Here is a 26,132-nt window from a genome sequence, read left to right on the forward strand (position 1 = left end):
TGTACATCAGACAGATCAGTGTCAGGGGAAATAGTTTAATAATAGTCATATACTGTACTTATGTGGCGTTTTGAATTTCACAGCACCCCCATAGATGTTTCTGATCTGCTTTGATTAAATGCATTAATAATGACGTTGGAGATACAAAGTTAAAAGCAGATGAAAAAAAATATGGCAGTGCAATCCTTTCGATGTCTACTCAGGAGTAAACCCATTGAGTTCAGTGGGACTTACTCCCTTCCTGCCACGTATGTCTAGAATTGCAACCTTAAACCATTTCAGACCATCTGGTACAACAGTGAAGGGCTTTGAGGGTAATTGCCAAATATAATAGCTTGTATAATACTGTTGCTGCTGGAGACAAAAAAAAGGGGGGTCCAAATGTCATGTAAACACTTTTTAGGTCTTTCCTTTCTTTTCCAAATGTGGCAACACATGTTTGATTTCTACTTCCTTGGTTTCTTTTAGGGGACATTACGCAGAAGGGGTATGAGAAGAAAAGGGCAAAGCTGTTGGCTCCATATTTTCCACAGACCCAAGGTAAGCCTTGTCTTAGAGTTCAGAATAAGACGTGCTCTTGCCTCAGAGAGTTAATGCTTATGGTAGGGACACCCATTCTCAACAAAGCTAAAATTTGGACCAGTGCAGCCATTATGGCTTCAAGACAGCTTTTTCTTTCTCTCTCTCCCACCTTCGCTTTGCTTGGCACCTGAGTAAGAATGAGAGCTTGTTCATCATGATTTTGTGACACTTTGATTGGTTATAATAAAGGGACTTGGGTAATTTTTCAAAACAAGTCTTGAGTTTAACCCTTAGCATGCATTCTAAGGGTAACCTACCTCTTCCTCTGCTTAGGGTAGATTTTTGGGGGGGGCAGGTGACAGCTTGTTTATTTGGCACATGTGGCAGATTGGCAAGTAGCATCCCAGGAGATAATCTCATTGCCCGGCTGTTAGATAAATGGTGGTGCCCATCCCTGCTCCACTACACCACTGGGGATGGGGGGGGAGGTAAAAGTAAAGGTAAAGGGACCCCTGACCGTTAGGTCCAGTCCATAGCTGTCAACTTACAGATTCGAAAATAAGGGATCAGCAGCCAAAATAAGGCATTTTAGACAAGCAGCTGAAATACGAAGTTAAAAGGGACCAGATAATTTGGGAGAGTAGCGCCGGTTTTTAGCCCTTCGTTTCCAGAGATTGCCGCTCAAGACACCATCTGATGAAACACTTCAGTTAAATAACTACAATCAGCAACCACTTTTCGCGCAAAACAAAATCCAAGCTACGAAGATACTGCTGCAGTTCTGTATCTTTTCTCTCATCTGCAGCTCTCAGTTCCATCAGGCAGGGCGGGAGGAGGGGGGGGGGAAATAGCGCCCAAAGTAAATGCGCAGATCAGACCATCTATGCTAGTCTACCACTACAAATCTATGGGTGAAGCGCTTGCGGTCCTTCCTCCGCTTTCCCCCTCTATGGTTAGCCCTTGGAACACCTGCCCGTGCCTCCGCCTCCTCCTCCTCTCTCTGAACTGCTTTCTCTATGGTTGCCCTCGCTCTCCTCTCAAGGCTCCTCAGCAATTCATAGGCCGGCAAGGAGGGAGGGAGGGAGAGGAGCTGCTTCCTTTGAAACCCAGAAAATTTAAGGGACATCATCAATAAGGGACAGCAGCGGGACACGGCACTGGGATAAGGGAGTCTCCCACCAAATAATGGATGGTTGACAGCTATGGTCCAGTCGCGGATGACTCTGGGGTTGTGGCACTCATCTCGCTATAGTGGCCGAGGGAGCCGGCATACAGCTTCCGGGTCATGTGGCCAGAATGCCTAAGCCGCTTCTGGCGAATCAGAGCAGTGCACGGAAACGCCGTTTACTTTCCCACCAGAGCGGTACCTGTTTATCTACTTGCACTTTGACGTGCTTTCGAACTTCTAAGTTGGCAGGAGCTGGGACCGAGTAACGGGAGCTCACCCCGTCACAGACATTCGAACCGCCGACCTTCTGATCGGCAAGCCCTAGGCTCTGTGGTTTAGGGAGACAGAGTGGCAATCTTGTTACATGAGAAGAAATCCACTTGCGAATTGTTGAGTGTCACCCAATGATTCATACACATTTTGATCATCTTGTCCATTAATACCAATGAGCTTATTCTGTACTTTCAGTGAGAATGCTTTGTGAAGGTTGTTAATTTTCATTGAGAATGTTCTACAAGCAGGGGTGGCTAATTAATGAAGAATAATTGTACTATCCACCCAGAGGTAGGAAGAATTAGCAGAAGAGGCTTAACACAAAATAACTGTAGTATTGATGCTTACCGTTTTGTTTTTTTTTTGTTTTTTTAAGGCAAACTGTAGTTCAAGGCCATTTTACAGTGGAGGGAATTGGTTGTATATGCAGAGAGTTTTGTGATGCAGTTGTTACTGTTATTAGCTGTTGATTAGCTGAATTTATTCCAAAGAAGAATAAGGGTAAAAGGGCATTGAATGTCAGTGCTTCAGAATTGTTGTTGCTTTGTCAGTGTGAATTTGGGCTGATGGTGATTATCATTGCCTTCAAGGTGATTTCATCAGTGGCAGAAAATAGAAAAACTTTGCAGTTTTCATGTTCTATTAAATATGCCGTAGGGCTGCATTTTCAAAAGAGCTTAGAATTCATAATTCAGGCTGCATTAAGGGGGGGGGGGGAATTCCAACTCAGCTTCTTCCTAACCAGGTGTGCTAAGCTGCATGGAAAATCTGGAAAGTAGCACAGCTGGGTTTTCTGGCATACAAATAAGCTGTTTCACTATACCTGAATAGAAGCTGGACCCTTAAAAAAACATTTGTCTCTTAAATTCTCACATTTTCTCACTCCACTTTGTCAACTTCATATGCTTGTGAAACCCGCTAAAGGTGAACACATTTTATATTTCATCCTGTGTTTAGAGTTGTTCACCAGAATAACTTAGAAAGATGCACTGAAGGCCCCAGTACACAGTTTAGTATTTAAAGTCTGTTGCTATCAGTGGACATTGGGCGTGTCTGGATTTTGCCTAAAGGCACTGGGGATGAACTTAGCGAACTGTAACCAAACTGAAAAGCTGTAGGGCAAATGAATGTGCTGGCACGTGAAGGCTGCATTAAAGTGATTTGATGGAAATGTGTTTAAAACTTCTGCCACGAAATAACTCACCTCATTTTCAGAGCGGATATATCTTACGCCCTGATGTTGTTGGACTCACAACTCCCAGCAGTTCAAGACAGCATGTCAAAATGGACAGGGGTGATGGGAATTGTAGTCCTAAACATCTGAAAGGCACTACAGTGGTACCTCTGGATGTGAACAGGATCCGTTCCGGAGCCCCGTTCGCATCCTGAGCAGAACGCAACCCGTTCGTGTGCAGGTTGCAATTTGCTGCTTCTGAGCATGTGCATGATGTAATTTTGAGCGTCTGCGCATGCGCGAGTGACGAAACCCGGAAGTAACCCGTTCCGTTACTTCCGGGTCACCATGGGACGCAACCTGAAAAGATTTAACCCGAAGCGACTTTAACCCGAGGTATGACTGTATAGGCTTATCCACACTTCCATTTGGTCCATGACTCCTAGGCTGAGAGGTTTTTCTTTTGTCACACGGGAAAACCTGCTGCACACTTCTAAATTGGAGCAAACATCTATCAGTGGATAGACATTTTTCTGTGGATAGACATTTGTTCTGATTCAGTGGCAAACAGAGGGTTTTCCTGGGGAAAGTGGTAGGTTGAAAGAAAAACCTCTTAGACCTGTGCTTAGAAGTTACAGGCCAAAGGGAATAAATCTGTGGGACAAAGGGAAGTGTGGGTGAGCCCTATGTTGGGGAAGGCGGACCTTGTTCTGTATGTGGTTCTATATAGGGACATGATCTAGTGAGCTGCAGCTTGCATGTTGAGCCCCTTAAAATCTCAGCAATTTTTCTCTCATCTTAGGAGTTTAAATCCAAGGACCTCTTGAAAGCTAGTGTGGCTCTTTGTTCCCTTGCACACCTGTCCCCTGGCACTATCACTTTGTTTTATGGTCCTTGCTTAAATGCTATTTAATAACTAGGAGAAGAAATGTAAGTGAACCATCCCCACACCTTCTTTTTCTTAATTGCCAAAGGAGTCAGCCAGAGCACTGGCAGAAGGCAGAAGGATAAACCATGTTGCTGATTAAGGTGGGGTTTACTGCTGCCGTTGTGACTCAGGTGTGCCCTGTGCAGCAATGCTTGATGACAGATTTCCCATTCATTTCAGTGCCAACAGAGCATTTATGAGTAATGTAGAATGAAGTCCTTAGTTTTGGAATCTGCTGTATTTCTGCTTTTGTAGGGAAGATGAAAGAGATACTATTCAATTATGCTTGCCTCTTTTTCTTAAAAAAGAAAAAGGAAATCAAAGCATTTTCCACTATAAACTAAGGCCTCTGTTCACCTTCTGACGCAGTAAGACTTTCTGTTTCCAATTAGCAGATAAGACCCAGGAAAGGTGTGCCACAGTGATGGTTAAAACTCCAGGCATCTTTTCATACAAAACTACCAGGCCACATTGTGTCAAGGAAATTCCTCGAAGGTGGTCTGATAAAAGATAGCACCTTATCTATTTTGGATTCTGATTTAAGGAAATTGCTTAACTTTAGCAGCGAGAGTCAATAGAATGACCCTTGAAAGATACGTCATTATGGGCTGCTGTAAAAATTAAGATTTTGCTTTGAACGATTGTATAGGAAATAATGTGCCTATTGTAATATAATCATCAGGCAGTTTTGGATTTTATGATTTATTCCTAAGATGTCTAAAACGTACTAAGGTGCTGTAAGACTAAAACAGAAGACAGCCCCTGCCGCAGGCAAACAATCTAAATTACAGACACAGCATGGTACAGGGAGCAGGAAGGGATTTGAGGGTGCTTGAGGCTGAGATTTAATTGAAGTGTGAAACAAATCTCTGGATTTGAAACTTTCGTCTCATATTAAACCCTATTAATTGCAAAGTCCCTTTCCAAATGTGTAGAGCGTCTATTCCTGTCAAGAGGTAGCTTGCAAATGCATACATAGATGTGGATCAGTTCAGTTTTCTCATGGCTTGGTGTGCCTTGCAAAGCATCTTGTGCTCTTTGGTCAAGAGAAAGTAAATGTAGTTCCAATTTGAGCAGCATTTTCTCAGCTTCAGCCAAGTGTGTTTCCCCACTTTTCAAACTTTGTGTTTCCTATGGTCAAGCAGTAGAATCCTCTTCCCAATGCATGATGATTAGATTCACAAAGCCCTGATGGCTTGTCATCCAAACCTCTCTCTGCACTATACCAAATGGCTTGTCATGCTACAGTAATCAAGCAATTTTCTTGCTTCTGAGTCATATGTACATTTGCATTCTCCACCCCTGCAGAAAAACTTTGCAAACCTGTACACACATGTGCATACTTGTCCCTTTGAAATCAGTGGAGTTTAAAGCCCATATAACTTCATACTCGATTGTACCTACAGTATTGCTAGAGAATGATCATAATCTGCCAGTGATGGTTTTCTTCAGTTAAACTTCTGGTTCTTGCTTTATGCTGTTCTGTGACTATCACCCTTTCTTTTCTCCCCTTCCCTATTTGCAAATTTATATCAGTTATGCTTCCTCTTTCTGCCTCACTTTGCTTGGAATAGCATCTCTGTCAATTCAACTTCCTCTCCTCTGTTTTAAATGCAGTTTAAAACAAATGTAGTTTAAAACAAACTGGGAGATGGCTTGAATGTGCGTGGAGGAAAATTCCAGACAAATGCAATCAAACACTAGTGAGGGCTCATGATCGAGTCTACCTAACGGCAGTGGAGGCAGCAAAGAAGGCAGCATGAGAACGGGCCTTTTCCATGGCTGCTCCTCATTTGTGGAATACTCTCCCCAGAGTGGCTTGCCTGGTACCTTCATTACATAAACTTTAGGCACCAGGCAAAAACGTATCTCTATAACCAGTCCTTTGATTAACATATAAATGTGTTGTGGTAGGGCAGTTATTGGCTTCTTTTTGTTTTATCCTGTATTTTATGTCCTCTTTTTGTATTTTTCTGTTGTGAACTGCCCTGTGATCTTTGGATAAATGGGGGCATACAAATTTAATAAATAAAAGATGCCTGCTTCTTGGGAGAAAAGCAATGATAAACCTAGACAGCATTTTAAAAAGCAGAGACATCACCTTGCCAACAAAGGTCCGTATAGTTAAAGCCATGGTTTTCCCAGTAGTGGTGTATGGAAGTGAGAGCAGGACCATAAAGAAGGCTGATCGCCGAAGAATTGATGCTTTTGAATTATGGTGCAAGAGGAGACTCTTGAGAGTCCCATGGACTGCAAGAAGATCAAAGCTATCCATTCTGAAGGAAATCAGCCCTGAGTGCTCACTGGAAGGACAGATCGTGAAGCTGAGGCTCCAATACTTTGGCCACCTCATGAGAAGAGAAGACTCCCTGGAAAAGACCCTGATGTTGGGAAAGATGGAGGGCACAAGGAGAAGGGGACGACAGAGGACGAGATGGTTGGACAGTGTTCTCGAAGCTACCAGCATGAGTTTGACCAAACTGTGGGAGGCAGTGGCAGACAGGAATGCCTGGCGTGCTCTGGTCCAGGGGGTCACGAAGAGTCAGATACGACTAAACGACTAAACAACAAAAACAATAGTAGCTATTGTCAGTGCTTTTTTCCCCTAGGAAAAATTAGTGCTGGTACTTACCGTGAAGTTGTTATAGTAAGTGCCACACTTTTTTACAACAAAAAAAGAGGTGCCGGCACTTGATTACCCTCGGGGGGGGGGAGGCACTGGTTCTTGTATAATGTAGCCTCCTTTGGTGCCACAAAGGCACTGCACATTCCCAGTCCCATCTCCCATTGTTCTTGTACCACTACTTTGGCAAAGCTTTTCCAGGACCCGTAACCCAGTCCTCTTCAGTGCTGTCTCTTCACCAGTTAACTGTCATTGGTTTTTATTGATCCTTTGGTTGACAGTATGATCTGGGTTTCTCAGGTTTAGTTTTCAGCTCCCTGGTGGCCTTAGGCTCTCACTCGTAGCCCTTGTGCCATCTTTTAAATATGGGGATAATAACAGTGGCTTCTGCTCAGTTGTTATGCTTATATCATTTTAATATGTTCTGTAAACCTTTTTGACATTTGATAATAAAAGGCAGTAGTAAATAAACCTTTTAAATAAAGTACCAGATACGTTAACAAGAAATGAAAAGAACCTGCCTCATTTTATGTCAGTTTGTAGACAGTAAGAATTGCCTCCCAGTTGACCAGGCAGTGAATTTTCTGTAAATTGTGTTATCTCCCCTCCCGCTTTTAATGTTATGTGAGTATTATGAAGTTACATGAGTTTTACGATGTTATGAGTATTCTGATGCTATGTGGATATTATGTAAATATTATGTGAGGACAGATAGACCAGTAAAGCATTTCATGAGCAAGTAGGTCTAGACTTAGTTTGGAAGGTCGTTTGTGTTATTTTTCATGTTTACATAGTATTTTTAATTAAAATGATTAAAGCACCAAAACTAAAGTGACAGTTGACTACGTGTGCTGTCATGGTGAGGAAGTTTTAAATTTGAGATTTTTTGCTGCCATGCTTGTAGAGCTCAATTATGCGTCCCTGTCTAGGTGGTCATTCACGCTGGATTTCCTGTTAGCTGATCTACGTATTCATATTTTCAGATAATATTGCTGATGTATTTCTACTTTTAATTTTCAGCGGATTTAAGAAACTTCCATAGTGCAAAAAATAAAAGGGAAAAAAGGATCACTCTAAAATAGGAAAGGGAGAGTTAAAATGCAGGGTTCCTTGTTGCAGGGAGGGAAGAAAGCACACGGTCATGCAGATTTCTCGGGAACAAAACAAATGGGTGTTCACAGCTGGCTTGATAAATGTTGGACTGTTCTGGACAAAGGATTAGCGTTGTCATTCTCTACAGGATACAGAAGAAAAGCAGCAACGTGAATCTCTTCACTAGCGCTGTTCCTCTGGGTTATTGTTGTTTTTTGTATGCCTGCAATCAAATTGTAGCAAGTGTATATGCACACTTTGAATTGTGGGCTTCAAAGGATCCCGTGAGCCTTCACCTTTGGCTTCAATTCCTGGGGCTGCAAGGTTAGCAAATCAATGCTTCAGTGACATCTCTGCAGCAGAGTGACAGCTATGCCGAGAAGGGTGGGTGAATGGGACGGACTGCCGTCAGATTGCCTGTTGAAGAGCACTTCCCAAAGATACAGTTTCACAAGATGGTGGGGTAACATTTACTGTCACTCCTGGTTCTCAGGCTTAGTCACCTGTGTTCCCTAGCACCATACTCATTGCCCTGCTTGCTTCTTGCCTCTTCTTGTCCTGGCAGGAAGCCACTTCCAGACTGCAATGTGAAAAGCATTGATTCCCTTTACAGAATCTCATTCCTTTGGGTTTGCTGGTGCAGGTTGAGTCCTTGTTTACACTAGCACCCCTTACTGGCTGAAGTTGAAAATACTGCTTTAGGCGTGCAATATTGCCATGTTTGCAGAACCCGGCTCCCCATCTGATCTGCCATAGCAGAAGGAAATTTATCCTTTCAGCAGGTTGTCAGCAGCTGGGTAGATTTACCCATCGCTTTAGACTGTAAATATCAGCATTTAAGTAGCCTGTATTAAGAAGTAGAGAAAAGATCAATAAGAAAAGTATGCTATAGTTTTTGTTGAGCAGCGGTGCTTATAAAATATAAATAGAGGTTTCAAACAGGGTGCAAGGAAAGTGACATTTGTGAATGGTTATTATTTTTCACCTATTTGTTTAATTCAATTGTTTTTCTGGGCCCAAACATTCACAAAGTGACATACAGAGAAAAATGAAAAACAATAGAACATCAGGCAAAATATGAAACATTGTGTGGATAAAAATTAGACACACAGAGATGCTAAATTAGAAGGAAGGACCGTAGTGAAGTAGCAACAGCTGCTGCTGTGGCCTTTACAACTTTGTAGAATGGAAGGGGCCAAACGAAGATTAACTAGAAGAGAACTCAACAGCTCTGGAGCCACCACCAAGAAGACCTTGTAATGAGAAATGAAGCTTCTTAGAAGGGCAATGTAAAACTACCAACAGTTCGGTATTCTTGCTAGTGACTCAATTCAGGGCTATTCATTAAAAGCATCAGTCAATCCCAGGGTCTTTCATTTCTTTCATCTTGTTAATTGCTAACTCTTTTTATTTATAGAACCTCTAAATGTGCACAGCCATTATTATGCTGCTGTTTAACAATCCTATATAAAAATTTCAGCAACATGGCATTGAAGAAACAAGTGCGCATGTGGTGGTTTGTATGGAAAAGTCTCAAAAAGCAGAATCTGCGATAGGCTTCCAGCAATCATGATGAAAGACTCGTCTATGTCCACCTTTTTGTTCTCCCAACCTATGAACCCCTAAACCCTTCCTTTCTGCCTCTTTCTGGTGGTAGTTTCTAGTACAGTGGTACCTCGGGTTACAAACACTTCGGGTTACAGACTCCACTAACCCGGAAGTAGTACCTCAGGTTAAGAACTTTACCTCAGGATGAGAACAGAAATCATGCGGCGGCGGCAGGCTCTATTTGCTAAAGTGGTACCTCAGGTTAAGAACAATTTCAGGTTAAGAATGGACTCCAGAACAAATTAAGTTCGTAACCAGAGGTACCACTGTATAGCATTCCCAGTCATCAAAATATTCCAAGATCAATATGTGCATTAGGGGCAGGGATGTAGTGTTTGGAAAATGATGCACATTCATTCAGAAGATCCCTGGAAAAAATTGGAGCACTGTGTATCATTTTGCCTGATGCACATACTATACATACATATAAATTGATTGTGTGTTTTCTTTAAATACAATGTTCCTAACTGCATATTATTACTTCTGCATGGCTCCCTTTAGGGAATGGATCTAGCTTTTTACAGCTGTTATTTGGATAACCAGGCCTTTATTTTGTAAAAATTAAGAATAGCATTTATAGTGGTGTGAGTAGGCTCTTCTCAAGCATCTTGGTGGCTTGTATTAGGCAACTTTTTCAAATAACCAACCTCTGTTCATTTACCTTTTCTTTTTGCTCTCCCTTCTCCCCCCGCCTTGCTGAAAAGGAGAGCCCATAGCGAGCCCTCTCTTCTTACCTCCTTTCTCAAATGCAGGCGGATCAATAAGTAGGTCAATGCCATTGATTTTTTTTTTTTAATACACCATAATTTCAGCCACCCCCCAAAGAAGTTGGTCTACATCACTAGGCAATTGTGTTATCTTCTGCATGCTTATTCCCCAATATACTTTTTTTTTTACACTCTTTGGACAACAGGGACTGTTTTATGATAGTAGCTTGTAAAAATACTTTTCAGCCACTAGACTACTTATTTAGACATACTTTAGTGGAATCATTTCCCTTAACGGTTAACCCATATTGTACTTTCTTACAAAGCACAACTGGTTTGCACTGGATAAAAACATTACAATTCAATGTAGATGAGAAAGACAAAGGCTGCTTCTTATACACCCCACTTTTTGTACTGCATGAGATACAAGTTCAGGCGTGGATTTGAAATAAGAAATGTCGAGTGCAATCTGTCCTGAATTACAGGAACTGCCATATGTGTAGTTCTGCACCTTCAGAGTACAGTGTTGTGATCACTGTACAGGCCTCATGATGCCTCATATGTCTGCTTTCAAGCTCCATTTTTCTTCTTCTGTAAGATGCAAGACCAGCATGCAGAGGCTTGAGAGCCTAACTGTGGCTTCTAGGAATTTTAAATAAATGTCTATATCTCATACAGGTATAATTGTGTGTGTGTGTGTGTGTGTCTTTTAAATTGCTACTAAACTCAAAGTTGCCAACAAGCATGGATCTACCTATAACATTCATACGCATTTCCTTTCACATCTGCCTCTCTGGCTTTGTTACTGATTATGAATGAGCACATTGTTGACTGTTTGTCATTGAGGCCTAATAAAGGAACAGTTCTGCCAGTCCCCCCAACCCCCCCATTGTCAGCCATTTTATTTATGAGATGCCTTTCCATGTACTAAAGGGGAGATGCAGCTAAAAACTAATGGCAGTTAAACCTTCAGCAGCAGCTCATAAAATCCCCAACAAAACTACTGCTACCGCGTTGCCTATCTAGAAGACCCCGCCAGCAGAAACTGCAGATCCAACAGGATTATTCTAAAGGGAATTCTAAATACAGCCACCTAACATCTGCCAGGCTTAGCCGACTCCTGTTTGCTTTGTCAGGGAGCAGTACAGCAGTGCTTGATTTACTGTAAATACTATGCAGCCTGCCTCCTCCCCTAATCTCAAAATCTTACTTGGCTGCTTTTTGTTATAGAAGGGACAAAGAGCCAGCCGTCAGTGAGTCTCATTCCCATCCAGGTGTGTTAGCTGCCAGTGAAAATGAATGGCCTTGCTTCCAGGCCGGAATAGGAGAAAAACAAATCACTTCTTGGAAGTGAGATGTTTAATTGGGCTTAGAACTTTGAAGAAACTGTTGAGGAAGCATGCAGCTTTTGAATGTGCTGCTTGCTGTAAAGGAAGAGCAACTCACGTGGGGGTTGAGGCAAAATGTCTTCCTTCCTCTATCCTTGATTTGAACTTGTAGTTTTCCACACTACTAAGATGTGCGGAATATAGAGAAGCTCTGGCTGGTGGGGGAGAAACCAGCATCTTTCTGTTATCCTGGCATAATAAATGCTTGCATGATTTTCACACAAGGGTGTGCACATTCTCTCCTCCCCACTCCCTTGGAGGTTATCCTTGCACATCAGGCGAAAAGCAGCCTCCCAAATCCTCATGTTGAAAGGGATGCAAAAGTTGAGCACAACTTTTGTCTGCTACCAGGAAGCAGAATCCTTCACGTGTGGCTCCTTGCTTCGCATGTCAGCTCCTTGCATAACCTGACTGTGTGACTCTACTAACCTTAATCACAACGGCAACAGATCAACACCACCTCCTTGCCAACACCTCCTCCGACCCAGGGCTGGCCCACCCATGAGGCAATATGTTCATTTGTTGGTATGCCTCCTGTGTCTCCCATCTCTATAAGCAGAGTTTATTGTATTTAATCGTAACTCTGTAAAAGCTTTCCAAAGTTGTGCAAAAGTCAATTCATTAAAATAAGATGTATGTTCATTAGCCTCTCTAAGTTTAAAATATAATGGGGCACATGTAGATGTGTACATAGAGTTTAGATCGTTTTTAGTTGCCACTGCCCTTAAATATATTTTTCTGGGAATATAAGGGAAGTTCTTTGATCTCAGTCACTGAGAGGTCGTATTTGCCCATCAGTTGGGCAGCGTGATGTATCAATCCAGTATATTTTCTTTTAATTGTTGAATGATTCTTTTTTTTTTTTATAAAAAATTTTTATTAAGATTTTTTACAGATACATATTTAACAAACAGAATAGGTTTCATAACATCCTTTCATTCTATTGCGGACTCCCTCACGTCTCCCGCTTCCACTTTCATCATTAAAAACGAATTTTTCCAAGCAAATTATCATCTTGTTTATGCTCTTAAGTGCAATATTTAGGTTAAACTCAAATAAAAAATTATAATTTAATGGTAGACAGTTATTTCTCCTCTGGCTTCCTTGTTAGGATTCAACCAAATTACAGTACTTTTGTAAATAAATCTTGAATTTCTTCCAGTCTTCTTCGACCCTCTCCTCTCCCAGGTCGCGGATTCTGCCAGTCATCTCAGCCAGTTGCATATAGTCCATCAGCTGCATCTGCCATTCTTCCAGTGTGGGTAGATCTTGGGTTTTCCAGCTCTTGGCAATAAGTATCCTTGCCGCCGTTGTGGCGTACATAAAAAATGTTCTGTCCTTCTTTAACACGTTCTGGCCGACCATGCCCAGAAGGAAGGCCTCTGGTTTCTTGGTGAAGGTATACTTAAATACCTTTTTTAACTCATTGTATATCATTTCCCAAAAGGCCTTCACTTTAGGGCAGGTCCACCAGAGGTGAAAAAATGTTCCTTCATTTTCCTTACATTTCCAACATTTGTTATCAGACGAATGGTATATTTTAGCCAATTTCACTGGGGTCATGTACCATCTATATATCATTTTCATTACATTTTCCTTCAGAGCATTACATGCTGTGAAGTTCAGCCCGGTGGTCCATAACCTTTCCCAGTCCTCAAACATAATGTTGTGCCCAATATCCTGGGCCCACTTTATCATAGCCGATTTAACCAATTCGTCTTGTGTGTTCCATTTCAGCAGCAAGTTATACATTTTTGAAAGTACCTTGGTCTTAGGTTCTAGCAGTTCTGTCTCCAGTTTCGATTTCTCCACCTGGAATCCTAACTTTTTATCAATCTTAAACACTTCCTTAATCTGAGCATAGTGTAACCAGTCTCGCACTTTATCTTTCATTTTCTCTAAACTCTGCAGTTTCCAATTGTCTCCATCCCTTTCTAGTATTTCCCAATATTTTGGCCAATTGGCCTCCATATTGGGTCTTTTTCGGGCCTTAGCCTCCAAAGGTGACAGCCACCTCGGTGTTTTGTTTTCTAATAAGTCTTTGTATCTTGTCCAGACATTAAATATTGCTTTTCTGACAATATGGTTCTTAAAGACCTTGTTGATCTTAACCTTGTCGTACCATAAATATGCATGCCATCCAAATGCATTGTTAAAACCTTCCAAATCCAGCACATCCGTATCCTCCAGAAGTAGCCAGTCTTTTAGCCAGCAGAAAGCTGCGGCTTCATAGTACAACTTTAAGTCTGGCAGGGCAAAGCCCCCTCTTTCTTTTGCGTCCGTTAATATCTTAAACTTAATTCTGGGCTTTTTGCCCTGCCAGACAAATTTGGAGATATCTTTCTGCCACTTCCGGAAGCACTCCGTTTTATCTACAATCTGCAATGTCTGAAACAAAAATAACATTTTTGGCAATACATTCATCTTAATAGCAGCTATTCGACCTAACAATGAAAGTTTCAATTTTGACCAGCTATCCAAGTCTCTCTTAATTTCAGACCAACATTTTTCATAATTGTCTTTAAACAGACTCAAATTCTTTGCTGTTATGTTTACCCCTAGGTATTTAACTTTCTTAACCACAGTTAACTCTGTCTCTCTCTGAAACCGTTCCGACTCAATATCTGTCAAGTTTTTTCCCAACACCTTGGTTTTTTGCTTATTTAGTTTAAATCCCGCCACCCGACCAAAATCTTGGATTAGTTGTAGTACTCTTTTCGTACTAGATTCTGGCTCCTGTAATGTCAGAACTAAGTCATCTGCAAACGCTTTAAGTTTGTATTGTTTCGCTCCGACCTGTGTCCCTTCCACCAACCTGTCCCCTCTAATCATGTTCAAGAGCACCTCCAGGACCGAGATAAATAATAACGGGGAAATCGGGCAGCCTTGTCGTGTTCCTTTTTCAATTTTAAACTCTTCTGTAACCACATTGTTAACTATCAGTTTAGCCTTTTGTTCTGAATATATTGCATCAATCCCATTCTCAAACCCCCGGCCCACTCCCATTTCTTTTAAATTCCCTTTCATAAACTTCCAGGATATGTTATCAAAGGCCTTCTCCGCGTCTATAAAAATTAAAACAGCTTTAGTATTTATGTCTGTTTGTAAAAGCTCCAAAATATCTATAATGTTCCTTGTATTGGCAGACATATGTCTACCTGGGAGAAAGCCTGCCTGGTCTTTATGGATTACTTTGTTTAGAACCCTCTTGAATCTACTTGCCAAAACGTCTGCAAATATTTTGTAATCCACATTTAAAAGGGAGATGGGACGGTAGTTCTTAAGCTGTGTCTTTTCAGTTTCCGATTTTGGTATCAATGTGATGAAAGCTTCTTTCCACGATTCTGGCGCCTTCTTCCCCTCTAAAATTTCATTGCTGACCTCCATCAGTGGTTGTATCAAATAGTCTTTCAATGTCTTATAGTACTTGGAGGTCAGCCCATCTGGTCCTGGTGATTTGCCCTGTTTCATGTTTTGGATGGCCTGCTCAATCTCTTGTCGTGTTATTTTGCCATTCAGAATTGATCTATTTTCTTCTGACAACTTTGCCAGTCCATTTGTCTTTAAAAATTGTTTAATGATTCTTGTACATTGCAGCAGCCTTTGCTTTGGCTATGTGCAATAAAACTGACTGACTGATGAGGCAATATGAGGTGACTGTCTCAGGCAGGGGTGTCCAAACTTTTTTCAAAGAGAGCCAGATTTGATGAAGTAAAGGGCCGCGAGGGCCGACCAAGGTTGTTGACCTTTTTTAAGGATTTTACCCCAGGAAATAAACTGCAACAGCCCCCCCCCCCATACCGCCTCTACAGTGGCCTATAGGAGGTCCTTCTGGTCTCCACCTACCCCTAGGGAGGGAATAGTGGGGGCTGCCCTCTGGGGTCTCCTTGGCTCTGCACCCACTTGCCGTGGTTCAGAGCAGGTACTCTTCCCCCCTCGCAACAACCTTTGATTCCCATTTCAACCATCGGGTAAGGTTGATTTGATTCTCCCTTTCCTGCTCCCAATGTAGATCTTCACTAACCCCTTCTTCTCTGGCTGGTGTGTGTATGGGGAGGGGCATTTTGTGATTCGCCTCCTGTGCCAAAATATCTTGGGCCAGCCCTGTGCTTACCCTCAGGCAAATAATTGAAAATTGGAGCCAAAATTGAGATGTTTAGAGATAGACATGCTGATCAATCCTAGTGGCCTGAATCAGTGCGCTCTCCTTAAAAGGTGAAGATGTGGGCAACTTACTCAGCACTTGATAGAAGTAGATCATGTCCTAGAAAACTTCATCTTATTTGCTTATTTAATGACATGTGGTTATCAAAATTTGCTGGTATCATCTTCATGAGTTGTTTAGGTACTCAGGTACTGATAGTGATCATGTTATCTTCATTCTTGTTATTATTATTTTAGACGCCTGTCAAAGGCTTTTTTTGTTTCAGCAAGCTTACCCAAATAATTGAGTGGCCTCTATTTTTTAAAAAAAGTTTTATTGATTTGTTTTTAATGATGATGGCTTTATGTACATTTGGTTTTTAATTGGTTTGTGGATTTTAGCTGTGTTTTATTTACAATGTTATTTGTACACCGCTTGGAGAGCTCTTTGATAAAGCAGTATATTTCTGCCCTGGTGGCTGACAATAGGATCATTATCAGAGTTTTAGTATGTAAGAGTACAGAAATGTTTTAGCCAGTGACAAAAAAAGCTAGATTAGGGTCCAACTCCAGATGATGATTGAGTGATCAGTGTGAGTGTGGCGAATATATCCTTTCAGAATAGGTCTTTTGGTTTGGAATCCCACCACTTATGAACAAAAATGCCTGATGAATTACAGCTGCTCCAGCACTGAGGAGTGCTCAGTTGAAGGTTTATTAGTGTCCAGGGCCAACAGAGTAGTGTTATCATTGTAGGTTTTTTTGGATCTTGGCTGATAATGATGAAGATTTCATCCTGCTTTAACATTTCTTTGTACATCGCCCAAAGAATCACAGTTATGGGCCATCTAATACATCAAGTTAAATAAATAAACAAATAAACCGCATTGTCCTTCTGGAAAACTAGTAGAAATTAGGGCAAGGGTAAGGTTGTATATCATATTCCTTTACTTTGTTAATTAAACTAGGCAGCCAAATGCTAGCATTGATTCTTGCCAATTTCCTGCCATTGATCTTTTTGGCATTCAGTACACACTGGCATAAATTTGAGGAGAGGAGTAAAACCACCCAGCTTCAGGAGAAGGCCAAGAATGGTGAAGCTTTGTAAAATAGCGCAGGCAGAAATTTGTACATTTAACGCATAAGCAGGGGATATTAATTCTGTATTTTTGATTGGTCATCCTCTGTGTTTTGCATGTTTGCTCTTTGGCTTACCATATGGGCAAATTATTCTATGCAAAGCATCCAGGTGGCTGAATGGAGTTCCCACCCAATCTTGCATTATGCGTAAATGCAGGCACAAAAGTACAGTTTTGCATGTCACCTAGGTCTTTAGCTCCACTATTGTGGCTTTTGCTCAAAACCCTTAGGTTTGTGAGCAAGTATAATAGAACAGGGAAGGACAGATTTCAGGTTTGTTGGCTCTGCTTTGTTTTTTGTACCCCTAGAACACCAAAATCTACCATCCAGAGCCATATGTAAAAGATAAACACTTAGAATTAACCTTCAGAGGATGTTCTAAGCCTAATTGGTTTTCAGTTCCAGAATGAAACTTACCTCACAGTCCTTTCACACACAGAGATGTCCACTTCTGGTTAAGCGTCTTCATTTCATCTGTCTAATTTAGGTGGGGGGTGGAGGAAAGATTTTGTTGTTGCTGTTGTTAAACAATATGGAAGTCTCCTTATTGATCTATGGCAAATCACCCAGCATTTCCAATAGATCCTGGTCTCCTTACTGCTGTTAATATACACCTTATCCAGAGGTAGGAATGCAGTTGGCACTTTGATCTAAACCACTGAGCCTCTTGGCTTCCCGATTGGTGGTTCAAATCCCCGTGATGGGGTGAGCTCCCATTGCTCTGTCCCACCTCTTGCCAACTTAGCACTTTGAAAGCACACCGGTGCAAGTAGAGAAATGGGTACCACTGTGGAGGGAGGTTAACGGCGTTTCCGTTCGTTCCGGTTTCCGCCACAGTGGTCCGTTTCTCCAGAAGCGGTTTAGTCATGCTGGCCACACGACCCGGAAATATGTCTGTGGACAAATGCCAGCTCCCTTGGCCTGAAGGTGAGCTGAGCACCGCAACCCCATAGTTGCCTTTGACTGGACTTAACTGTCCAGGGGTCCTTTCCCTTTTCCCTTTACCTATCCAGAGGTAATGACAGACTTCTTCCTGTACTGTTGCTGCGTGGTCGCACTTGGAACCATTGGGTACAATTGTTTCAATGCTACTGAAGCAGTACACATGCCAACCCTCAGTCTTAAATCCTTCCTCACTTTATGAATCCTCCTAAATTTAAGGTGATGTTTAATAATAATAATCAGTATTAATCTCAAATTGGAATAGGTTCTTACATCTTAATTACCGTATTTTTCGCTCTATAAGACGCACCAGACCATAAGACACACCTTGTTTTTGGAGGAGGAAAACAAGAAAAAAAATATTCTGAATCCCTGAAGCCAGAACAGCAAGAGGGATCTGGTTTCTGGGCTAGCCTCTTGCTCTTCTGGCTTCTGGGATAGTTGCGCGAAGCCTCTTCAGGGCTGAGGGCTCCCCCTGCCCTCAAGAGGCTTCATGCGGCTAAGCTAGAAGTCAGGACAGCAAGCAGGATCACTGTGCAGCGATCCCGCTTGCTGTCCTGGCTTATGGGATAGCCGCGTGCAGCCTCTCCCGGGCAGCAGGATGAAGGCTCCCCCAAGAGCCGCGCTCCCTTTAAAGAGTGCACGGAGTGTGTGTGCGGGCTTTTCCCCAAGGAGGGAGAAGGGCAGCCGTTCCACGCGGCTCTTTAAAGGGAGCGCTGAGCAGAGCTTCCCGCTTGCATTCGCTGCATAAGGCGCACACACATTTCCCCTTACTTTTTAGGAGGGGAAAAGTGCGTCTTATAGAGCGAAAAATACGGTATGTGACATTTACCACAGGGTGAATCAACCTTTACTTTGCCCCGTGCCAGGGGTGGATAGAGGGTGTCCATCTGCCATTAATGAAGCATTCCTAGCTACTGCTTTTAAATAGCTGTGCTGTAGTGGTAAGTGTAAGAGCAACCAAAGGAATGAGTGATATTCATAAACATCATCATCATTTGCCAGCCAGCTAAAGCAAACCGGGCACTGCACAGGGATGGAATTTATTCCTCCCTGTCCATTTATATAATAGGGGAGTCACTGCAGTGTGTTAGTGGCAAGGCTGCCCACACACCTTACTTGACATGTTTCACACACAATTATGGTGCACAGATTGGGTATGACAAATGGCATGCCAAAGTTCCTTTAAAAAAAGTGAACTGACTCATTTCTAGCAAGCCCAGACACAGTCATGATCCTGGGGTTCAGGGTGGAGTAGAGAGGAGGCAGCAGACAAGTAAATAGCTAACCTGGTAACCCTGCCAAAATACAGACAAGGTGTCAGCTGCTTTTATTTTAGTCAGCATAAATGTCATGTCATACAGATTTCCTACAGGAAGTTCAGCTCCCTCTCCTCCCCACTTCATTGCAGTATAATTGCTGCTTTCTTTGTTCCCCTGTAGTTCAGGATTGGGTTTGCTCCAAAAGGCATATATTGGACAGCTTATATGGTTTTTTTTTTATTTTGTTTAAAGTTTGGGTCTTTAATTCTATAGAAAACTCCAGTTAGGAAAACAGTCATATCCAAGCATAGGAGTCAGTTCCTAGCGGCCGAAGTCTCTCCCACCTCCAGTAAAATATTTGAGGGGACCATGGACTCCCAAAGTTCATGGGCATTGCCATTCAAATGGTATGCATGTGCCACATCTTGTGATTGATTATGCAAGGCGGGGCTTATTCCCTTCCCCCCTTGGCAATATTTTATTCAAGTTGGCGCCCCTGTCTCCAGTTACTGTCAGATTGTTTATTTTTAATTGCCCCATAAATGTGCAGTTTGGGGTCATTTGTTGTGGGGGGTTTAAATGCCTTTCCCACAATATAAAATACTGCATTTCCCCAATATTCAAGCTGCAGTATTTGCCATTGGAAAGTAATGAGATTATTTCCTCCTATGTAGTGTATCGGTTGCCCTTTGGAATGTTGTTGTGTGGAATAAGCTTGTGCAGGTGTGAGAAGTACCTGTTGCCTGGTGCACACAATTCATGACAAGTCAGAGTCTCTCTATCCCCAGTAACCAAGCATCGTAAAAAGTATTTCATTGTGTTATTTTAGAGGTTGAGCCCTCCCATTTTGCCTTCCCCAAAACATGAGACTGTTCGAATATGGACACATTTTGTGACCAGTTCCCTAGTCAATGTCAAGGTAATGGTACCCTCTCCTCCTCAATAGTGTATAGCTGATACCTCGTATCACCTAATTCCACCCCACCCCCTGGTCTGCTGATGCCAATTTTGCTAGGCTTTGACTCCCGAAGGCAGCAAGCAATACCTATATTCTTGGTTTCTTGACAGTTATGAAAACCAAATGACTCAGCTTTTGTTGCTCTAAAATAACGGCTTGGTTCACATGTCACATTAAACGAACCATGGTTGAAACCCAGGGTCATAATTCGTTTCTTTCCATTACAATTATAGTTTGTGTCTTAATAATGTGTGAATTGTGAAAACATTTAGCTATTCAAGAGTCCTTGGCTACCGCTGAATGTGTGGATAACCTTGGCTGATTTTCTTGTGGCGGGCTCTGTACTACATGTGAGTTGAATGGCAGCTAGCCATGGGGTGGGGAATGTCAGTGGGTGACAGCACTGCATTGAAATTGTACCTAAGATTACCTGAAAATCAGTCTTACATTTGGGGAAAGAATTATATTCTCCTATGTGAACTCTGATATAGTGCTTGCTTAGTGCTGCTTTGGGTACCAAAATAGAGAAACCTGGTTTCCCTGCAGCTCACTCGCATTCAAGTACACTTTGCTTGTAGGCTGGCAGCTGTATCTGGATGTTGTTGTTGTTGTTTAGTCATTTAGTTATGTCCGACTCTTCGTGACCCCATGGACCAGAGCACACCAGGCACTCCTGTCTTCCACTGCCTCCCGCAGTTTGGTCAAACTCATGTTGGTAGCTTCGAGAACACAGTCCAACCATCTCGTCTTCTGTCGTCCCCTTCTCCTTGTGCCCTCCATCTTTCCCAACATCAGAGTCTTTTCCAGGGAGTCTTCTCTTCTCATGAGGTGGCCAAAGTATTGGAGTCTCAGCTTCAGGATCTGTCCTTCCAGTGAGCACTCTGGGCTGATTTCCTTCAGAATGGAGAGGTTTGATCTTCTTGCAGTCCATGGGACTCTCAAGAGTCTCCTCCAGCACCATAATTCAAAAGCATAAATTCTTCGGCGATCAGCTCTCACTTTTCTGTCTCTGGATACCTTTTTAAAAAGGTGGCAAATTGCGAGTGGGAATAGGGTGCATTTGAATGGGCTAAAGTATGATACAGTGCAACCCTCTGATGCAAGCACTTGCAAACTCAAGTGGAACTTACTCCCAGATACATGTGTGCTGGATTGGAGTCCTTCAATAGGCTCTGCTAGGCACTCTATTTTCAGTTTGTTTGTTTTTAAAGTGGCCTATTACCTTTGCTTGGTATTAGTCCAAAGATTGTTACAGTCAATATTTGGGTTTCTTAGCATTAAACAAACTGCGTAAACTCTTCTGGAAAGAAGTTATTGCTATGTGGATTGTAGAAGCTGTTAATGCTTATTTAATTTGACATTTCCAGCAGAGATCAAGTATCCTCCGCTGTTTTGCGGGCAAAAATGTGTATAAGGTGCCCTTGAGCTGACCATAGTTAATTTTTAAAATCTTTCGGTATTGTATTTCTGCCATGACATTGTTGACCCCACTGTTTTACAAGTATAGTACTTAAATGTTTACTGGCATGAGTTGGTCCAAGTCGACTTCCCAGCTCTGCCTAACAGAATTTTGAAGATAGTCCTGTATAAGGGTGGGGGTGGAAATAGTCTAAAGATTCAGGGAGATCCCTGCCAAGAAAAAGAAAGAGAAAAATAATCCTTTGAGCTGGCTAATCGATTTTCTGTTACCAATTTCAGGGCTTACAGATATACAATTGAATCTCAGGTTCTCTCTCTTTGTGCTTTTCAATATGTACCTGAAACTACTGGAAGAGGCCATCTGAAGTCTGGGTTGAGCAGCCCTCAATATAGGGGGTGGTAGCCAGCTCTTTTTCTTTATTTCATCACATTTTTGATTTTCCAGAATAAGCAGTTTGAGGCAAGACAGGTCCCAAACCATTTAATTGCAATTCTGTTCTTGAATCTAAACTCTTAAATGATTTTGAATTTGGACTACACAAACCTCTCCCCAAGGCATGGCTTAGGCTACTTTATAGTTGTACCATTAGCTGCAGGACTTTTATTAAAGCACTCTAAAATACTTTTTTGCTCTTTTACTCTCACTTATATCTCATATGGTTATCCAAGGTAAGCTATGCAACCCTTTGTGGAAGTAAGTGCTGTGGTTTGTAACTGCTCCCTTTATTAGTGCTGATATAAATCAATTGCTTGCATTCTCTCTAGAATACACTAAAACAATTGTTGAATAGAGTTTCTTCAGAGATAAGTACTGGAGTGGGATAAGCAACTATTCCGGAAGTCTTTTGAGTATACGTATTAAAAGTCTTAATACCTTGTGTATGGGACACATATTATAAGTGCTTCAAGAAAGGTAGTTGTCTCTTTTTCCCAGGTACTTCCCCCATTACTTCATTTAGTTTACTTTGAAGCCATTTTTTAATGTTGCGGGTTATCCCAAGAGAAAAATGTCTAGGATTGAAAGTGAAGCCGTTGGTTATGAAGTGTATTTCTGACTGTTCTCCATTATTTTGTAATCCTCTGCAAACCTGAATGTTATTGCAAAGATGCATCATTTTTTGTAGAAAAAATTCCATGTCTGGGCCCATTTGAATGAATGACAGTATGTTTTAGTTCTTTGTTAGTCTCACCCTCTGGGATCAACATGGCAAGCATGCTGTTCTTACAGGACTTTTTTTTTTTTTTTTTTTTGGTAAACTTGTTAAAATTGGGAACCAAAGCCATGAAAGAAATGACAGTTGAAATGTAAACACCCACCCACATTCTCTCTCTCTCTCTCTCTCTCTCTCTCTCTCTCTCTCTCTCTCTCACACACACACACACACACACACACTATGTCTGTATCTTTGTCTGTATTTGCCTGTAGTAGTTTGCCTTTTTGTAAGAGGTCCCTACCTATAGCCCCTACATTTATTTGCTACCAAACATTGGCCATCCCATTTGGCTAGCCAATAAAGAATGTTCAGCATCTTCAGTTGTCGGTTCGTCACAGCTCTAAATGTTTGGCACAAAATCCCTCTATGATGTTACATTCATCCCATTGCAACGAACAGAAAAGAAGAAGAGAAAAACAAGAAAGGAAAAAAAATGGAAGAAACACTTATGAATCTTTCTGCTCCCCCAGGCTTCAATAGTCTCTAATTTTCCCATTCTTGCTCATCGGTGAGCATTGCCCAGCAATGCTACAAATAAGTATATTTTATTCTTTGGGGATTTCCAGCTAATTTTAGAACCTTGTTATTTATCTACAAAAAAGCAGTTTGATCTCTTCTTATAATTCCTCTGCTTTTCATGCAACACTGAGCTGATACCCAGTGTGACTGCTAATTAGCAGCTGAAACGACAGTAGAAGAAAACTATAATTAACAGTGCTAGGTTCATGGACTGATGGGCCTTAAATAATTATGTGGGTATGTTAGAGCGAGCATTGTATGTTTAACATGAAAATTGCATACTAAGTGAATATACAGGTAGGGCTTAGTGTATACCACAATCTTGTGCAAGTACAGACAAAGCACATAATGTAGAAATCAGCTTTCTTAGAAGTTGAAGCTTGTATTTAGAAAACAAAGCAAGTTTATAGTCCTTAATATTTTGTAGTTGGCTTGAAATTATTGAACCAGTGCCTCCTGAAATCACGCTTTATTCAGGTGTGTTTTCTTGTGGTCAAAAGTTGTATCTTCAAAGCACCGTATAGGCTCTTGTGCTTTTGTGTGACACGTAGAAGCAGAATACAATATGCAGAATAGAAAAAAAACATGCAGTTGATTATGCAAAGTAATAAAAACATGTCCTGGGGCAAGGGCTGAAGGCTTGCAATGCAGTACCTTGGCTGAAGCTAAGTGGGTCTGTTGAGGGACCACTAGATGGGAGAATGGCTAGAAATTCCGGGTATGGTGCCAACTTCCTTGGTGGAAGAAAGGTAAGATTCAAATGAAATGAATTAAATTAAATTATAAAATGAATTAAATTATAAACATAAGCATATTTTTTTTACAAATTGCAGGGCTAGGTTTTCCTTGTTGCAGAATTGGGTTAACTTTGGTTCAGATTTGCTTATTTTATTTCACACAACTTTTTCTAAGTATTCCCACTCCCGCCCTTTCTGCTTCTCTCATTCTTCAGGGACTGCTTTAAAGATTAGAAATTTATGAAATTCTATAAATGTTTGATTCCATGTATTAGTGGTAAAGGCTTACTTTCTCCTCAGAGACAGTTCACCTCTTCATCCAAAACCGCCCAAACACATTTAATGATTTTTTTAAAAATGGCAAACTCTCCTAAATGTAGCCTATTTTTCATTGGATAGACTGTCATTGGGGGCTGTTCATTGAAGGGGGGCAGGAATCTTGTGGTTTGCAGCTATTTTCTTCAGTTGTGAAACTGTTACTTGTTATGTATGTGATCAATTTTATATTGATGCCAGCAAGTTATGTTTTAGGAGTCAGCACTGAATTTCAGATACTTATGTGACCCAGGCAGTTGGATTTTTCAAACCTGACCCCAAGCAATAAAGAATTTAGCCATACCAGAGAATATTGAACTCATTATATTGGTCTTCAAACTGTGTTCCTTGTATATGTTGTTGTTGTTGTTTAGTCGTGTCCTACTCTTTGTGACCCCATGGACTAGAGCATGCCAGGCACTCCTGTCTTCCACTGCCTCCCGCGGTTTGGTCAAACTCATGCTGGTAGCTTCGAGAACACTGTCCAACCATCTCGTCCTCTGTCGTCCCCTTCTCTTTGTGCCTTCCATCTTTCCCAACATCAGGGTCTTTTCTAGGGAGTCTTCTCTTCTCATGAGGTGGCCAAAGTATTGGAGCCTCAGCTTCACAATCTGTCCTTCCAGTGAGCACTCAGGGCTGATTTCCTTCAGAATGGATAGGTTTGATCTTCTTGCAGTCCATGGGACTCTCAAGAGTCTCCTCCAGCACCATAATTCAAAAGCATCAATTCTTCGGCGATCAGCCTTCTTTATGGTCCAGCTCTCACTTCCATACATCACTACTGGGAAAACCATAGCTTTAACTATACGGACCTTTGTTGGCAAGGTGTTGTCTCTGCTTTTTAAGATGCTGTTTAGGTTTGTCATAGCTTTTCTCCCAAGAAGCAGGCGTCTTTTAATTTCGTGGCTGCTGTCACCATCTGCAGTGATCATGGAGTCCTTGTATATAGAGTTGCTTAATGTGAGCGTCTGCAGTGTCAGGCAAAGTTTGCCTTTCCTTACCAATTTTCTTCTGTAACGTGTGCATCTTTAGGAGATGGTTTGTTGTGTGTGTTAATACAGGAATTCTCCAATTTCCAACTCCCAGGACCTATTTGAGAGGACTGAAAATTACTGGGGCCTAGCAAGGGCAGGGTGGGTGAGTGAGGAGAGATAGGGCAAGCTGTGGTACGGAGACCCAGCCACAGATGTCTCCTGGTCCACCATTTGAGAACTGCTGAGTTAGGATATTGGTCCAACCCTGACTGTGAAGCACAGCCAGTATCTTGTGTGAGCAGAACCCTACAACTTGCTACAGAATTCTTCACAATGCAATTCCTTGACAGGCAAATCAGTGCGGAAGGTGGAAACTTTGAAAAATGCTGATCTAAGCTATGAATTTATTGCTAAACTGGGGATAACATCACTCATCCTGACTAGTGAATGCCTCCACTTCCACTCTAAGGCCTTCGTCTCCCAAATTGTAAACAACTTATTTTTCCAAGCACTTCCTGCCAATCTTTTAAAAATGAATGTACTGCATATCAGATTTCCAAGTCAGGTAGCCTTCTGTGAAATAATCCATTTCTCTATTGTGGCCTACTTAGTAAAAATAGCAGATTCCAATTGTTCATTCAGAAAGGTCAGCAACTTTTAAAATAACACATTTCCCTTCCCACATCCAAACAAGCCTATACCACCGTGTTTATAAACTTTTTGTAGTTTGCTTTATTGTGCTTGAATGCTTTTATTATCCCTATAAGACTTCAGGCCTTTGGTTGAAAAATATCTGACTCTCCAAGTGTCGCTATTTTCCAGAGATGTCCCTGATTTAGAAAAGCCATCCTGGTTTCTGATTTGATCTTGGAATGTCCCACTTTCCCTTAGGATGTCCCTATTTTCATCGGAGAAATGTTGGAGGGTATGGAGTTTTCCGACCCTTCAAGCTGCCTGAAGGCAAACCTGTATAGGGAAGGTTTTGGTTTTTTAAAAATGTTTTACATGTTTTTATATATGTTGCCC

General features: G+C 41.7%; 1 protein-coding gene across 1 annotated transcript in view; it reads left to right on the forward strand.

The window, feature by feature from the left end:
• DIP2B (disco interacting protein 2 homolog B) overlaps window positions 1-26,132 on the forward strand; it is a 182,034-nt gene that overhangs the window by 85,262 nt on the left and 70,640 nt on the right. The window contains exon 2 of the mRNA XM_081899067.1: window positions 469-540. Within this exon, the coding sequence (XP_081755193.1) occupies window positions 469-540 (72 nt within the window). The remainder of the gene's footprint in view (window positions 1-468; window positions 541-26,132) is intronic.

The sequence above is a fragment of the Podarcis melisellensis genome (genome assembly GCF_964234715.1).
Source record: "Podarcis melisellensis genome assembly, chromosome: 2".
Taxonomy (NCBI): domain Eukaryota; kingdom Metazoa; phylum Chordata; class Lepidosauria; order Squamata; family Lacertidae; genus Podarcis; species Podarcis melisellensis.